At 36.1% G+C, this 18,131-nt stretch overlaps 1 protein-coding gene across 2 annotated transcripts in view; it reads right to left on the bottom strand.

Annotated features, from left to right (window-relative positions):
- LOC150102826 (xylulose kinase) overlaps positions 1-18,131 on the bottom strand; it is a 268,998-nt gene that overhangs the window by 140,727 nt on the left and 110,140 nt on the right. For both annotated transcript variants that reach the window (XM_090398826.1, XM_090398827.1), the window contains exon 9: positions 8,941-9,097. In XM_090398826.1, the coding sequence (XP_090254952.1) occupies positions 8,941-9,097 (157 nt within the window). The remainder of the gene's footprint in view (positions 1-8,940; positions 9,098-18,131) is intronic.

Genomic DNA, 18,131 nt, shown 5'->3' with positions numbered 1-18,131 from the left:
GAAAACCTTACATTTTGCAACATTGAACTCACATCCCCATTTCCGTGCCCAATCACTCAATTTATTCAAGTCTTCTTGTAGGGCCACAACATCTTCACTATTCTTTGTGGTTCGTCCCAACTTTGAATCATCTGCAAACAACTGAATATCTCCATCCAAATCTTCACCAATATCATTAATATACAAGTTAAACAGTAATGGCCTTAAAACAGACCCCTGAGGCACTCCATTAGTGACTTTCCTTTTCCTGGATATCGCACCCCCATACACAACTTGTTGATACCTATCAGATAGCCAGTCTCCAATTCAGTGCAACTTATCATGAGGTACTCTATCAAAACCCTTTGCGAAATTCAAGTATATTACTGTGTATCCTTCTCCTCTGTCCAAGGAAGCAGTCACTTTATTGTAATAAGTAAGTAGATTACTAAAACATGACTTCCCTTTAGCAAATCCATGCTGTCCATCAAAGATAATACCACTGTAGTCAACCCAACTCTGGATCCTAGTTCTCACAAGCTTCTCCAACAACTTAACCACAACACCTGACACATAGATAGACCTATAGTTTGATGCTTGCATTGGATCGCCTCCTTTATGGATTCTGGGAAATCAGAGGGTGAAATATTCTTAAAGAACGTTATGGATTAAACTGATAATTAAAATTATAATTAATCTTTGGATTAAACTGCTAAGTCAGTGATTGGTCAACACAAGTCAAACATTTAGTACGAGAAAATTTCCAGAGAAGGAGATTGGAATTTAGTAATATTGATAAGAACAATAGTCCAGATAGTTCAGAAGCAAAAACCATCTGTGACAAAATGAAACTAGTTTATTTAGTTAGAAACACAAAAATACACCCAATTTATTAAATATATCTTTGTAGAGCTCATAATCAAAAGGACTCTAATAATAATAATAATAATAGATTTCTACAGATGTATCTCATCTTGTTTTGGTATTATCAAAATTATCAAGTTATTCTGAAGCATTATGAATTTTCTATTTTATTATTATGCCGCTAATATTTCTTCAAATGCGGCACTTTTTACAATAAAACTGGCTAAGTTATGTTGAATATATCTGTTTGCAAATATACTCAAAATCCCTTTGACCTAATAAAAATGTAGAATGTTGATGAAACTTCATCAGCATTCTATCTGTTAAAATGCAATTATTCCCCCCCCCCCCCCGCCATTAACAGATTACTGTCTTTATGTGCACAATATTACTTGGAATTTCTTTACTGTTCTACGATATTTGACCCTTTTTTGCTGCACAATTTATTTATTTTCTCTCTTCCCAAATAAAAACAAATTTTACATGTGAGAAAATAAATAATCAAAATGTTTGTTTACATTGGAAATATTATGTCAAATATTTATATTTTTTAAATAACATTTATTGAAATAAATATGACATTTTGCTTTCTTTCCTTGCAAAATAAAATTATATGGGTTGCACATTTCAATTTTAGGAAAGTTTTTGTTTTTTTTAATGAACAACAAATGATGTTAAACTGCATTACTCGGGGTTTCCAATTGTGAGTCTTTTTAATATCAAAAATTTATATCCAATGGTATGTTATCAGAGATTCTTCGCCTTTGTCTTTTGCTTAAAACTGGAAGAGTACAATTACTTTGGAAAAATAATGAATTCAAACAAAAAGAAAGTGCACATGTTATCTAGCAGTGTGTGTATGTGTGTGCGCGTGTGTGTGGTGATAATTTTGGGAGGGGGGAGTTAGCCATTAAAGGCATATTAATTCTGTTATGAAAATTTTGGGGAAAAAAATTTTTTTAACAAAATTTTGATGCATGCACCTACACATGTTTCGAAGGATAAAGTGTAGGGAAAATATCACTACTTCAAAACTGCTGCATAATACCGAAAATATGTACATAACAGTTGACTTCATAACTGCCGTTTATTTCGATTTATAGGGAGTGATTGGGGGAAACCAAGAAAGTTGAAAAAATGCAAAAACCTACAGATTACGTTTATAAAAATTATGCATTACATGATATGATTCAAGATTTACATACAATTCTCTATAAAGCAAAATTTAAAAGTGTGAACCTTCGTGCAATCTGTGAACTAACCTTTGAACTAAGATTATGAATAAAAAAGAAAACTTAATTTGGAACAGATGGAGGCTATATTCATTTTTAGATTCGGATTTTCATGAATTTATAAAATAATTGTTTGACAAACATAATTATCTTCAATCAAGTTCTGGGAGAATTTTAAAATGTATTGGTGATTAAAATAATTAGTCAAAAAATTGATAGTGACATTGATCTTCCATAGTGATACAATATGAAGTGAAGAAATTATGAAAGGATTTCTTATTTTGGACTGGCATTAAAAACTATAATTATACGATAAAAACAAGCAGCAAAATGAATATAACTCTTAGGTTATTAATTATATAAAGAGCCAAAGGCTTCAATTCGGTGACATAAACTTATTTAAGTTAAGGGATATTATACAATATTATACAATATGGGATGTAATATCCCTTAACTTAAATAACTCATAGGTATTTAGTCTGATATAACTTAGATTCCGGTTAACGAGCAAATGGCAAGCAACTGCGTTTCTTGCTATAGGCAACTAAACATAGCTACTACATATGCCAAGTAATCTAGTTAAGTGTTCTTATCAGCATGAAGGATTATTGCCCCTTCTGATGGACATGATGACTGTTAAACTACACTTCTTATCCATGTTCTTTCAACAGGTGGACAGAATATTATCCACCTGTTGAAAGAACATGGATAAGAAGAATATTATATTTGCTGGAAGTGTATATATGTCCAGCAAAGAAATGGTACACTTACATACATGAATTTTATGGAATACAAGAGTTCCTGTTAGTTTTATATAGTTTTATATGTAGCAAATTATTTGGGGGAATCCTGCAAACTTGTACTGAATTCATTTAGGAGTATAATATCATCTCCATACAGTAAAGTTGAGATTAACATCTCCAATTTTGATATCAGGTTCAATGCCACTTTTCTTCAGAATGTAATCCATACAGATAATGAACAACAGTGGAGGTAATGTACAGCCTTGTCTCATACCTGATTTAACATCAAACCATCTCCATCAATGCTAATTTACAACTCAAATATAGACCATGTATTGCTCAACATAACACCCCATTTACAACTGCAGTGTTTTGAAATGCTTTTCTCTTGGCACCTTGTCATATGCCTTTTGATCTGGAAAACTTAGTTGAGAACTCATGGGAATATTACAAGGATCTATTTTTCTTAAAGTGAAAATCTGATTTTAACCATTTGGCCTGAACTCAGCTTGTTCCTCTCCAAGTTTCCCTTCTGAAATTTCTGTTAGCTTTTCTCAAGTATACTTGCATAAATCTTATGAGGAACACCCAGCTTGGAAATTCCTCTGTAATTCTCACATTCAGTTTTTACCTTTTTTTTAAAGATGGGTAATATGAGAGCTCTATGGCAATCATTTGAATTCCAACCTTAGATACTCTAAAATTTCTCCACTATATTTGAGCATTTCTGGTTAAATATCATCTACTCCAGCTGCATTTTTATATGTTAGGTTTTTGATGGCTTTGTCTATCTCACGTATTGATATGTACTCCTGTTGCATTCACGTGAATGTTTTTTCCACCACTCACTCTCAAATAGTGCTACTGACTGGTTAACTGATCTGTATATAGTTTTGCTTATTAATTTCTTGTATTTTTAGCTAAATAAATAAATCTCACCAGATGCCTCTAGCTGAATCAATCAATGTTTTCTTCAGGCTTGCAACTGAATCCCAATGGTTTGGTTCTTGTTTTCAAAGTCTTTCATTTTTTTCTTGGCTAATAATTATGCATTTGAGTTTGATTAATTTTAAAAGTTAACAGTTCAAGTGTGTAAGAAAGTTTTGAGTAGGATAAAACTGAATATCATATTGAAAAGAAATGATCATTTCAGATTTCAAATCCTCTGGTGTCCTGAAATAGCATGACAATATCACTATCAACAACATGTATCACTGACTATTTCTTGCATTTTTTCTCCATGTGAATTTGTGCATATCTTTATGTTGGAACATGGTGTTAGTAATATTTTTCAATGTCAAAATATTAATAACACCACATTTTGTTTTACATTTTATTGAAAAAGATCCTATCAAACCTATGAAAAAAATATAAAAAAAACAAAAACTAGGCATTACATCAATGATAATATCATGTGGCCAAGAACAATATAATCTTTAAATTGCTGTAGTTATTATCTGAACAGCTTGCATCCAAACATAAAGTTCACTCTAGAACTGGAGTATCAGAGAAATTTACCATTCTTTGAAGTACACAAAGCAGAAAAAATTGATCTTTTCGGTATACAGAAAAGCAACCACAAGTGGGAGATTTCTACATGCTGCTTCACACAACCATCTATTACAAAAACCTCTTCTAATGTTTCAATCATGTGTGAGTCTACAATATCTGAGGTACAACAGGACTTTTATCTTAAATGTTCTCTTCTCCCAATGGGCACAAACTGAAGATGATTAAGAAACTTTAGATACACCTCCATCAGTTGCTTCTAACAAACAAGATTCTACATCAAGATTGTCAGTGTAGAGTAAGGTCATTGCATTTTTGAAATGCTTAAGTCGTTGCTGGCTGGCCGAGTGGTTAGTGTATCTGCTTTCCAGCCAAAAAGGCTGTGGGTTCGATCCTGCCGTGAGCATGGATGTTTGTGATTGCCTGTGGAAATAATAGTAGTGTTGGTGGGTGGTAGATGGCGTTGGTGTAGTTGGTGGAGAGTTGTAGAGTGGGTACCCTCCCTCGATGAGTCTTTGGACTCCCTGGCGGTGTTACATAATAATAATAATAATTACAACATTAAAGTAGCTTTTGTCACAATGTGCAAGATTTGAGCAGGTTCTTGCATTCACTAAAAAACCACCACATCTGTCCATAAAGAAACCAGGAATATATGAAATTCATTGCTCTTGCTGAGTATCTCTACCATATGTAGGCCAGATGAACTTGACAGAACATGGGGGAGGGGAATTGAAGCATAGATCGTGATTAGCCTTTCACACAACAAACACAGGCTACCAAGCGATTTGGCAAACAACAGAAAAATGCTCCTTACACCCATACTGTGTACAAAATCAAGGTTTAATTCTGCACCAAGTTTGGTTTGCACTTAAGGAATCAATCTAACAACAGCTCTTGGATATGATATCAATTATGCAACAATTAGCTTTGTTTGATCACATACCCACTGTTGACGTTTACAAAAATCTAACAGAGTGAAAAACTAAGTTGTTTAATAGACCATGCTATATTTTTTGAATGAAGCTGAATAACAGCTTCACACATGTAAGAGAAATCTAAGTACAATTTATTACTCCTATGTATTTCGCTCAATATGGAGTGGAGTACAGTGCCCTCCCACAATGAGTCCTTGGAGGTGTCATGTAATAATAATTTCATGAGCTTCCTTCTTTCATGGAGAAGACAGAACAACTGGTAACAACATTTAAATTCTGAATACAAAATATTATATGCATGCTGTATGACATGTTCTATATCATGAATATAATATCTTGTATTCAGAATTTAAATGTTGTTTCCAGTTTTTCTGTCTTCTCCCTGAAAGAAAGAAGCTCATGACATTATTATTATCACTTGACAAAAAAATATAGAGTGAAAAACGTCTGATCGAACAGTTGAGTACACATATTGTGTATAATTATTCTGTTTTTTTTTCATCAAGCAATATATGTCTTGTAGCCCTGATGATGTAAGTGACTTGTGAAACGTTGTATAACTCTCATTAATAAACATGTGGTCTCTATACCAGAACATTTGACTAACAACAGAAATATGGCATGTCATTTATCAAGATTACAATATTTAGACATGGACAACGATATAATAACACTATCCAAGTGCAAATGAAGTAAAAGCAGAGTTCAAAGCTATTGTTTATAACTTTTAGTCAAGTGACAGAAAGCAGAATAGGCATTTGAACATCTTGTCTTGGAATCAATTCTGGATGTACTGACAATTTGCAGCTATTTCAATCTCTTCATATAAGCCAACAAGAAGTGTCTGGGATGAGTTCGGTGTAAATGTTTTGTTTAGAAGAATGAAAAACCATAACCCAGTGAAGGAAATAAGATTATCCCATTTAGTATTCTCATAATACCAGATAATATGGATTAAACTAATGCAAGTGTTCATCTCTATTGGAGATGAAATCAGTGTTTGATTATACAATTCAGACAGGCATATAAACAACATTTAGAGTATACTTAGAAGGGCCACTAGTGAGTAAGAAACTAAAATGTTTAGAGTTATCTTGTAGGCACACAGACAATTTGCGTGAGCTCTCTGCCAAAATTGTGAATATTAAAATCTCTCAGGAAAATTATTTTCTCCAGTCCAGTAAATTCAATATTGCTGTTTTTTTACAAGTTCAGAATAGATGGTAGGAGAGATTTTTAGCCAAAGAAGGTAAAAACAACATACGCAAAAATGCCTAACTTTGAAAACTGAGATAAGCAGTGCTTGAAGAAACTTATATTTCAATTTGTTTCTAATTGAAATATTAGAAACAAAAGTCTTTTCCAAATTTCCAATTTAGGAAAAGAACAACTCCAGTCTGCAAAACTAAACACTTAGTTCCAGCCCAAGATCACACATATCCATGAAGATTTGCCTTTCCCTGCCAATGCGATCATTTCCCTTTGCTTTGCTTTTCACAGTAAAGAATACATTCTGCAATTCATCATAAATAATAAGTATACACATGGAGAATTTAACCTAACTCCTCTGTAAAATTATGACCATATAAGCCCCCCCCCCCCAAGCAGAATTTTTTGGCTCACTATTTAGAAGCCATTGTTCACTTCAGGAGAATCATGTTAATCATTTTTTTTTTTGCAGGTTTCAACATTATCTCGACAGTTAAATAATGAAAGGACTTCCTATGTGGTCAAAACAATGTTAAATAATATTGCAAAAGCAGAATTGCCAACATTTTTTTTTTTTTCAAAGAAGATATACAGGGTGGCCATAAAATAACTTTCCCTCTTTGGAGGCATCTGTAGCTAAAACCAATAAATGGAATGAGACTAAATTTTATATTCAGACTTTTGAAGGCATGGGGAGATGATTTCTGCAAAAAAAAAGATTTAGTACCAAACGTCGCCAATAGGGGAAATTTTGACGCTGGTGGAGCCGAAAGTCAAATATTTGCAGTAAACGCAGGTAAAAAGGATTATGCAAATTTTACTGTGCGTACATGACAGCAGCGCCACCAATTCAACTTAAAGAGGGGATTGGGAACGTTCAGGCAGTCATTCGAATGACTGACGAATTGTGCTCAATACGTGTCCTACCTTGCCTTGGCATGTTTTACTTGTTAAGTTGTTTTACCTTAAACAGTACAATGCTGTAGCAGCCCTTCAGGAATTTAGGTGGCTTCATAACCTGCATACAGGTCCTATGTAAGCTGTAGCACTGAGAGCTATGATTAAGAAGTTTGAAGAAACTGGATCACTAGGAGTCAGACCTGGCAGAGGACGGAAAGCAGTGCAAGAAAGGTCAGCACACTGAAAATCGTGTATGTGGTTCAGGGGACCCTGATTCTGATGAATAAAACATTATTTCCTGTGAGTTCAATCACTACATGAATTTCTGTCTCTCGCAAGTTGTTGTTTTAGTTTAATTATTATTATTCTTATTAGCATTGTAACGCACCACATATCCAGCTGGAATGAGTGACGTTTACAGCATCGATTTCGATGCTGTAGCTTACACCATCGAAATGTTATTATTCCATTTTATCTGCCTTTAATGTAATTATTTTCGGCTCCGCCATGCCAAAATTTCACTTATCGGCGACTTTTGGTACTGAATCTTTTTTTTTGCATAAATCATCTCCCCATTCCTTCAAAAGTCTGAATATAAAATTTGGTCTCATTCCGTTTATTGGTTTTAGCTACAGATGCCTCCAAAGAGAGAAAGTTATTTTATGGCCACCCTGTATATTGAACTATATTGATGTGCCACCAAACCAGACAATGTATCGAATCAATATGGTTCCATAATCAACAAGCTATGCTTGACATCTCATTGTTGCTAAATCTATACCCATGCAATTTTTTTTTCTGTGGTGGCACATTAAAGATACAGCATTTCAGAGAAATTCATAAACCACAAGAGAAGTCGTAATGTTTCAAGTTCTTTGCAATTTCACCTCAGACACTATAACAAATTTCCAATTTTCTGGATAGCAGAAAAAGATGCCTACATTTAAAAATTGCCCTGCATATTGGAAGCATTATACTAATGTTATTCTATATTGGCAAAAAAAAAAAAGCATATCAAAATTGCTCCAGCAAATGATGGTAAACTGAAAAAGTGATTGGCATTGCTTTAAAAATGATTTATATAACTGTGCCATCTGTTCTAATTTAGGTTGTCTTTTGGTTATATAATATAAACAAAGATAAATTTGAGAAAATCTGTGAAACAATTAATACTGAATAAAAACCCAACTTTCTAAAATTTAAGTAATGGTTACTCTCATTCTATTATATGGTCTATTAAAAGGAAAGAGAAAAGTAAAACACAGGCAGCAGAAATGAGATTTTTAAGAACAATTAAAGGATGCACAAAATTAGACCATATATAAAAAAAAATGAAGGCAAAGAGAAAAAATATTAAGGAATATAGAGAGGAATGGAAAGAGAGGAAGAACAGTGATGCCAGAACAGGCAAATGCACCTAATCCATGATGTCAAAAAAAGAAAATTGATCCCTTGGACAATTTCTGACTTGTTGTTCACTACGAAATGTGTACGAATTTTTGGTAATATTATTCAAAAGCTGATGAGATATTTTGAGAAAATAGGTGTAATTATTATTAAGCTTACCATAACATTGCCATATAAGATGTACTTTCAACTGGATTGAAAAGTATGTGTCCTTCCAAACCAGGTTTGGGTTCAGTAAGCCACAAAAACAGAGTGTCACTTGTACCTAAACTGACTGCAATATCGCCATGCTGCAATTTCATTCCTGCCAGAGAAGCTGCAAAAATTTAACAAATTAGACTTGAATGTAATTTAAAAAATAAAGTGGATAGGAGGGAAATTTATGTTATAAATTTACATAATCCAAATACTACTGCATAATAATAAATAAGTGCAGAAGCATTTGCATCAAATAAGACATTTTCATTTAATGAAAATGTGTGCTTAAGAGTCAAAGCTGTATAACTGAGAGGAGAGCTCCACATAATCTTTAAAGGAATGCGGAGAACCGCCAAGGGCTTCTGACCTAATGTCCAATCTTCACTTTCTCGTGGTGCACCCTGTTAGGTATCTAACTGGATACAGAACGAACGAAGATAGACTGGCAATTTGAGATTTAGCTGATCAAATTGTATTTTTATTGGCTTAAACCACAATACAAAATGATGCTACAACATGACAGAATTCCATGCTGGCGGTGGGATGTTGTCCAAAAACAAAGCCCACATTGTTTTCGCCAGAGAACCAGAATGAACAGCAAAAAGTTAGCTACTGGAACAAATCCTAAAACACACCCCAAACCAACATCACCTAGTTCAAGAGCCTGAATGGCAAAGAATGGAGCTAGATTAGGAATTGGATAAGTACCAGATCAACAAAATAGGGGTGACTGAAACAAAAAAGACAAAATCTGGTGTGATCTTTCTGAGCAATAAATACAAATTGTTATATTCAGGTAATTACAATCAAGGAAAAGAAGGAGTAGTTATAGTATTCAACACTAGATATGAAGCTAATCTTCTTGAATGGCAGGCAATACTAAGTAGAGTGATGTGGGCAAATATCAGAATGGGGAACTGGACAGTGAGACTTATTTGTGCCTATGGTCCCACAGAAGGTTCTATTAAGGTAGAAGAATTTTTTGAGGCTTTAGAGAAAGCAACTGACACAATGAAAAGAAAAGTTGATCCTTGTTAAGGATCTAAATAGCAGAGTAGAAAAGTAGAAGAAATGACTGTCAGACATATAAAAATATTTGGAGAAAAGAGCAAAGCTAATAATAGCAAATACCTGTTGGATTTCTGCTCAGGACATGTACTGGTTATTACTAATATAATTAGTAATATAATTTTATGTTCCAACATAAAAATGTGCATAAATTCACATGGAGAGAAGAGGCAAGGAATAATAAAAGTCTCGCTGGTATGTTATTGTTGATAGGGATGTTATCTCACTGGTGCAGCACACTAAAGTGTACAGAGGATTTGAAATTGGAAGTGATCACCATTTAGTCTTGAGCAAGATAAAATAGAACTTCACATTGAAAAGAAGAACACGTAAGAAAGTTTTAAAGCAAATAAAAGTCGAGCAGCTCTCAGATGTGAACTGTAGATAAAAATACACAAACATTGCAAGAGTTTAAGAACAGGAACCAAACCTTGGAGATTCAGTCACAAGCCCTAAAGAAACACTGATTGATTCAGCCAGAGATATATGCAGTGAAGTTGTCTGCAAGGATAGAAAAATCAGAACTCCATGGTAAGCACAAGAAGTTAAAGAGGCAGTTAAGGAAAAAAAGAAGCATATTGAAAGTTCCTGGAAAATATGTCAGCTTGTGCTCTTAGAGAATACAGAGACAAATGTAAGAAAGCTAAGCACTGTGTAAAACTAGCTAAACAAAAGTAAAAAAAAAAGACTTTAAGAACATAGAAAATAAAAATCAGGAAAGTGGCAAGATATTCTGAGGTTATTGAAAAAGCTCAGAATATCTTGCCACTGTTCTGGTAAGATTACTATTACTACGGGCAACTCCAGGGAGTCATTAGACTCATCGAGGGAGGCCCCAAATCATATTCATCACAACTATCTGACATTCATACAGTATCTATCATACCTCGCCTTAAACTCATTCACTGTCACAGCATCCACTACAGACTCAGGGAGCGCATTCCACTCATTCACTACTCTAAAAGTAAAGAACCAGAACCCAGCTCTAACACCTTTACTAACCACACTTTTGCCCAGTTTCCATGAATGTCCCCTAGTCCTCCCACAACCAGCCCTGTTCTCAAAAATATCTTCTGAATTAATTTTATAGAAACCCTTCAGTAATTTGAATGTCTCAATCATATCTCCCCTCCTCCGCCTATCAACCAATTTTTGCAACCCACAAATCCTCAACCTGTTCTCATACAGTTCATTCCACAGACCTGCTATCATCTTGGTCACTCGCCTCTGGATCCTCTCCACCTCCTCCCCATCAAGAAGAAACCTAGGTGACCAAATCTGAGCACAGTAGTCTAGATGGGGTCTTATCAAGGCTCGATAGAGAGGAACAATAACCTGCTTGTCAACGTATTCTTCAGCAACCAAGTGATTTGATGAGCTGTTTTGGTCACTTTTGCAATGTGTCCCCTAAATTTCAATTCCTTATCCACCAACACTCCTAAATCTCGTGCCTCATCAATTTCCTGGAGCAGGGTTCCACCAATGCAGTAAACTGCCGCCAATCTTTTCATCCCAAAATGCATAACCTTACATTTTGCCACATTAAACTGACATCCATTCTCCTTAGCCCAGACCTCCAATCTATCCAAATCATCCTGCAAAATTTTGACGTCATCTGCATTCACTATTGCCCTACCCAACTTCGCATCATCCGCAAACAAATGTACTGTTCCTCTCAGATCATTTCCTATATCATTTATGAACAAATTAAACAGCAGTGGTCCAAGAACAGATCCTTGTGGCACACCACTAGTCACAGGCCGTCTTGTGGACTCTACTCCCGAGTAAACCACTCTCTGATATCTCTCCGTCAACCACCCTCCTATCCATCTCACCAACCCTATGTCCATTCCCATATGCTGCAATTTACTGATTAGAATTCCATGTGGAATCCTGTCAAAGGCCTTGGCAAGGTCCAGTAGAATCACCGTAAACCCATTACCCTTATCCAGTTCAGCCGTCACTGTGTTATAATACGTGAGCAAGTTACTGAGGCATGACCTACCCTTCACAAAACCATGCTGTCTCCGATACAGTATCCCATTTTCTTCTATCCAATCTTGTATTTTCCTCTTGACTATTTTCTCTAAGACCTTGACAATGATTCCTGATATGCTAATCAGTCGGTAATTTACAACAGCAGTCTTGGAACCACCTTTATGCAGTGGAACTATTTTCCCCTCTTTCCACCCGCTCGGGACTAACCCAGACCCGAGACTCAAATTAAACAAAATGGTCAAGGGTACTGACAATTCTTTAGCTGCTTCTCGTACAACACGAGCTGGTATACCATCCAATCCCACAGATGTATTGACATTGAGGTTATGCAATAGACTACTCACCTCCACTTCATTAACCACAATTCCCGTATAATCTACTGGTTTATTCGTTTCTGCAATGTCACCACCTGGATGATATACTTTTGCAAAGTGCTCACTCAGTAACTCAACTATCTCAACTGATTCAGTTACCTCCTTACCATCGGCATTCTTTAAAATCAATCTGCCATGTACATTTTTTCTTTTACTTGCTATATATCTAAAAAACTTTTTAGGATTCTCTTTAGCCTGCATGGCCAATGTTCTTTCGTAATCCTTTTTTGCTTTTCTTACCACACTCGTCACCCTTCTGGCCTGCGCTTTATACCGTTCATGTGCCTGCCGGTCACCCTTCTCCTTAAATTCCCTCCATAGTTGTTTCTTTTTTTGCAACTCAAGCTTAATGGTGTTATTCATCCATTTAACCCCTACTTGATTTATTATTCGGACTCTAGGTATACAGTCAGCCATTGCTTCATGCAAGCACTTCTTAACTACCTCCCATGCACTATCAACTTCTAGTCCTTGCACTTGTACATGCCATGGCACTGAACCAATCAAACTCCTAAGCTTGTCATACTTTCCCGCCCGATAATTCCACATGTACCCTGCCTTAATTGAAAATTCTACACCTTTAGCCACCTCCCAAGTTAAGACCCTATGATCACTCTCACCGATTGGTGGCAATGTGGTCATATTTGTTACAGCCAAATCCTCAGATGTAATTACTAGGTCAAGCACTCTCTGACCCCTAGTATTTTCCATTACATGCTGTCGCAGATAGTTATCCCTTAATAACCGCATAAAATCCAGTTCCTTCCTCCCGTGTGTCCTCTCCTCACTCCAATCAATGCGACCATAGTTGAAATCTCCCATAATAATCACCCTCCTTCCACCCATTTCTTCTATTTGCTTGTGCATACTGTCACCACCATCTTTTCCATCACCTGGTCTATAGCAGCACCCAATTGTATATTTAGTTCTGCTAGCCACAATCTCACACCAAATGGCCTCAAATGTGCTCTTTTCTCTATCCTGCAATTCAACTTCTATTCTCCTTGGCTGGAGCTCATCAGCTATCATCAACAATACTCCTCCCCCCATTTTATTCTCTCTGTCATTCCTGAACACACTATACCCATCACATTCAATCCCACTAGTTATATCATCTACAGTCAGCCATGTTTCACTAATACCTATAACCTGTGGTCTGGAAGTGCCAACCATGGCCAATAACTCTTCCTTCTTGTTCCTAATACTCCTAGTATTAGTGTACATGAATTTAAGACCCCCATTAGCTCCTACCCCACCTTGATGCCTTATATTAACTATCCCATTCAGATTTGTTGTCCTTATTTGCTCTGGCATATTATATTCATTCTTACATTCAACTGCCTCCATAAGGACTGTATCTCTACTCCCCCCCCCCCCCTAACAAATCTAGTTTCCCTGAATTTGCACATCCACTACATTCAGCAACACTTTCTCAAGTCTTCTTACACCGTAACCATTCAAATGCAAGCCATCCATCTTATATAGATCCTTTCGCCCATCAAACTCACTCCACACATCCACAAATTCCACACCACTCGTCATACATAACCCACGCATAAAGTCATTTGCAATTATAGCCCTCCTTTTAAACATTTCACTGTCATACCGTGGCAAAAGACTAATCATTCTAACTCTCTCACTCTTTTCTTTTGCTACCTCAAACAATTCATTCAGGTCTTCTATCATTTCCATTTTATCTCCTTTCAAATCATTCGTACCTGCCACAACAATCATTTCTTTCACCCTTTCCTTTTGCTCTCTAATAGACGCAGTTACGTCCTTTATGGTCGCACCAGGTTGGTACGATTTTGTCAAATCCTCTACTAACACACCTCGTACTAACGAGTCTCCATACAGCACTCTATCCTTCATTTTGTTCATGTTCACATTCATACGTCTATTTTTCCTGTCATACCTTTTATTATTGCTTGGTTCATTCAGTCTACTTTTGTTCATGCATACTAGCTGCTGTTTTGCTCTTTCTATCGCACTATTCAACAACGCGATCTCACTCAATGCATCTATCTCATCTTTTTTGTTCTCTGAGAAACCATTTATACTATCATTCACACTTTCTACATTCACACTCTCACAATTTTCATGTACAACCTTGCCGTTTCTTGTCATATCCCTATTTCCTTCATTTTGAAGTTGACAAAAATATCACACTCACGATCCGAAATACACTTCAATTCCGCATTCTCCCTACATTTTCTACACACATTCAAACCTTTATCATCATCTAACCACACTCCGACCGCACTCCGCAAAGCGTACATTTCACAGCTAGTACACTGACTCATTTCTTTTATGCTACCGTTCTTTGATAACGATGGCGAACCTTCATTACTGGCCGCCATTTTCCTACGCACAGGTGCCATATTTATCTGTAACGTGTTTTGTCAAATTAAACGTTATAACACACCAAAAATAGACGCACTAAAATACGCAAGGCAAACAAAACAAAACTACACAATATTAAGTAATTTGTATCGATAACTGAAAATGATACTTATCTTATCTGGAGCTTGCACGAACACTACTCATTACGAATTCATCTAGCGGCGACTTCCGACATAGATTATGTTATAAAACACTTTAGTACACTAACCACGTTAATAAAGCTCTAATAATATACCAAAATTAAACACTTAAGTCCATTAAATTGAATCCAAAACACCAATAAATCAACAAAAAACACAAATCTCTCAGGAGCTCTCCGATAGCACGACCGTTCACCAGCTAGCCTCCTAAAATTATTGCATAAGATTATTGCAAGTATACTTGAGAAACAGTTGAGAAGGATTGTGGAAGGGAAGCTTGGTGAAGAACAAGCTGGATTCAGGCCAAATAGAGGCTGTCAGGATCAGATTTTCACTTTACGTCAAATAGTTGAGAAATCATGGGAATATAACAAAGATCTGTATTTAAGTTTTGTAGATCTGGAAAAGGCATATGACAAGGTGCTAAGAGAAAAGCTATTCAAAACGCTACAGTTATATGGTGTCAATGGGGCATTATATCAAGCAATACTCAGTCTTTATTTGAATTGTTAGTCAGCAGTTAGAATTGAAGGAAGTACAGGAAGATGGTTTAATGTTAAATCTGGTGTCAGACAAGTATGGATCACATTATGAAGGAAAGTCGTATTAAACCTGATATCAAAACTGGAGATGTTAATCTCAGCTCTTTACTTTATGTAGATGGTGTTATACTTTTAAATAAATCCAGTATACATCTGCAAGGTTCCCTGACTAAATTGAATAACTGTTGCAATAAATTTGGTATGAAGGTCAGTAATACCAAGACAACAACAATGAAAATAGGCAGAAGCATTGAAAATATCAATTGCATTGTGAATGAAGAACCTATAGAACAAGTAAAACATTTCAGCTACTTAGGTACGATTTTTAATGAAGATGGTAAAGTAAATATGGAAATAGACAACAGAATCAGCAAAGCTGGTATGGTAGGAAGTCAAATGAATAAATTTATATGGAATAAGAGAGAGAAATTAATCAAAACACTAAATTAGCTGTATACAAGACAGTGTTCAAATTAATTTTAACTTATTGATCTGAGAGCTGGTTAGAAACAGAACACTTGACCAAAGACTAGAGACCACAGATATGAGAGTATACTGAGAAAATAAGGGGCATGAACAGATGGCATGAATGGAAGCAATATCATATTAAAAAGAACTTGACATTGTTAGTATCCAGAAATGTGTTAGCAGAGCTAATCTCACTAATTATATATTTGATTTTATACTTCATCCAAGTGAAAGCAACCAAAGTTTGCACCTGAAGTACTTTCATGACTTGGCAACTCGTGGTAAAGGTGGTATAAGTTCTCATCACTTGCCTTAGTATCCCATAATACAAAGCACATCTCCTTGCAGACATTGCTATGCATTAAGGATGGATAACTACCCAGACCAATTTCGACCTTTATTGAGGTCTCATCAGTGGAATTAGACCCAGAGGTGGTGATACTAAGGTGGAAGTAATGGAGGAGTCATATTTACCTATACGAATTGCCAAAGGGTTGTCTGCAAGAAGATGTGCTTTGCATTGTGAGATACTAAGGCAAGTGATGAGAACTTATACCACCTTTACCACGAGTTGTCCCAGTCCTGAAAGTACTTCAGACGCAAACTTTGTTTGCTTAACTTGGATAAAGGATAAAACAAAATATATAATTAGTAGCATAGCCAAGTGAGAAAACTTCCATTAACTTATCTCTAATGCAGAGAATTTTAATAACAGGATGCGACACCCTTTGGCAACTCATATAGGTAAATATGACTTCTCCATTACTTCCACTTTAGTTAGTGATCCCAGATACATTGGAAAAAAATATGGGACACTTATGACTGAGGGTGAAAGTTTAGTATGCGCATTCATCACAGATGCCAGTCTTACAAAATGATTCTAACTTTCCAAGTGTGTGCGTGGTAAGGTTTACTATGCACACACTTTACTAAGTATAAGTAAATAAATAGTAAATCCAATTGTTAGGCTGCATATTTTCATTAGGCCACTTTAAATTGCCTTCATATGGTTTTTGAAGAACGGTTTGAAAAACGGAAATTGAGTTTTTAAAGTCTGTATAATCACGCTTCCTTTTTGGCATTTTCAACGTTTAATAGGAGAATTGAAAAACCATACATTTTAACAGCAGCTGTACAGTAATTAATACTCTGCAAGCACCAACCTGTTTCTCTCGAAGCAAGCTTCTAAAATGGCGTGCACCAAGCAGACCGTTCAGTGTTATTTAAAGCTGAGCCAATATCACGGCACACACCAAAATGTCAATGCACATGCACACTATTCTAACGAACTTATCATTGTTGCAGTGTTGCCATCATTCGTCTTGAGAAAATAACAATGCGTCTACAGTTCCCTGTAATGACGGAGAGTGATGTTTGTAATAGAATAGAAATTGCAACTCATAGATTTTGTTATTCAGTCTTGAATTCTAAAATACAGGACAAAAAGCTGTCCCGAAGAGTTTTCTCGGGACAACAGGAAGCATTAGCCAAAAACAGGATGATCCTATATTTTACGGGACGTCTGGGATCTCTAACTTTGGTATCACCACCTGTGGGTCTGGCTCCCACTGATGTGCTTTTGCACAGAAATAGCTGCTTTCCCTGAGATTATTATTACCATTATTACGGGCGACTCCAGGGAGTCCTTAGACTCATCGAGGGAGGCCCTAAACATCATGTCCACACAACTATACGACGGTCTCACAGTATCTATCATACCTTGCCTTGAACTCACTCACCGTCATAGCACCTACAACAGACTCTGGAAGCTTATTCCACTTGTTTACCACTCTAAAAGTAAAGAACCCAGCTCTAACACCCCTGCTAACCACACTCTTGCCCAGCTTCCATAGGTGTCCCCTAGTTCTCCCACCACCAGTTCTGATCTCAAAAATATCCTCTGAATTAATCCTATAGAAACCCTTTAGTAATTTGAATGTCTCAATCATATCTCCCCTTTTCCGCCTATCAACTAATTTCTGCAACCCACAAATCTTCAACCTGTTCTCATATGGTTCATTCCATAGACCTACTATCATCTTAGTCACTCGCCTCTGGATCCTCTCCACCTCCTCCCCATCAAGAAGATGTGAGAGGCTCTGCTTGGGGATAGGTTTCTACCTGTCTCTGAGTGGGGCCACCGCTGAGATTATGGCTCT

The sequence above is a fragment of the Typopeltis vanoorti genome, chromosome 10, assembly GCF_054136105.1.
Source record: "Typopeltis vanoorti isolate ZY-2024b chromosome 10, IOZ_Tvanoo_1.0, whole genome shotgun sequence".
Classification (NCBI taxonomy): domain Eukaryota; kingdom Metazoa; phylum Arthropoda; class Arachnida; order Uropygi; family Thelyphonidae; genus Typopeltis; species Typopeltis vanoorti.
Note: the sequence above shows the minus strand (reverse complement) of the source record. Positions and strands in the feature narration are given on the sequence as shown.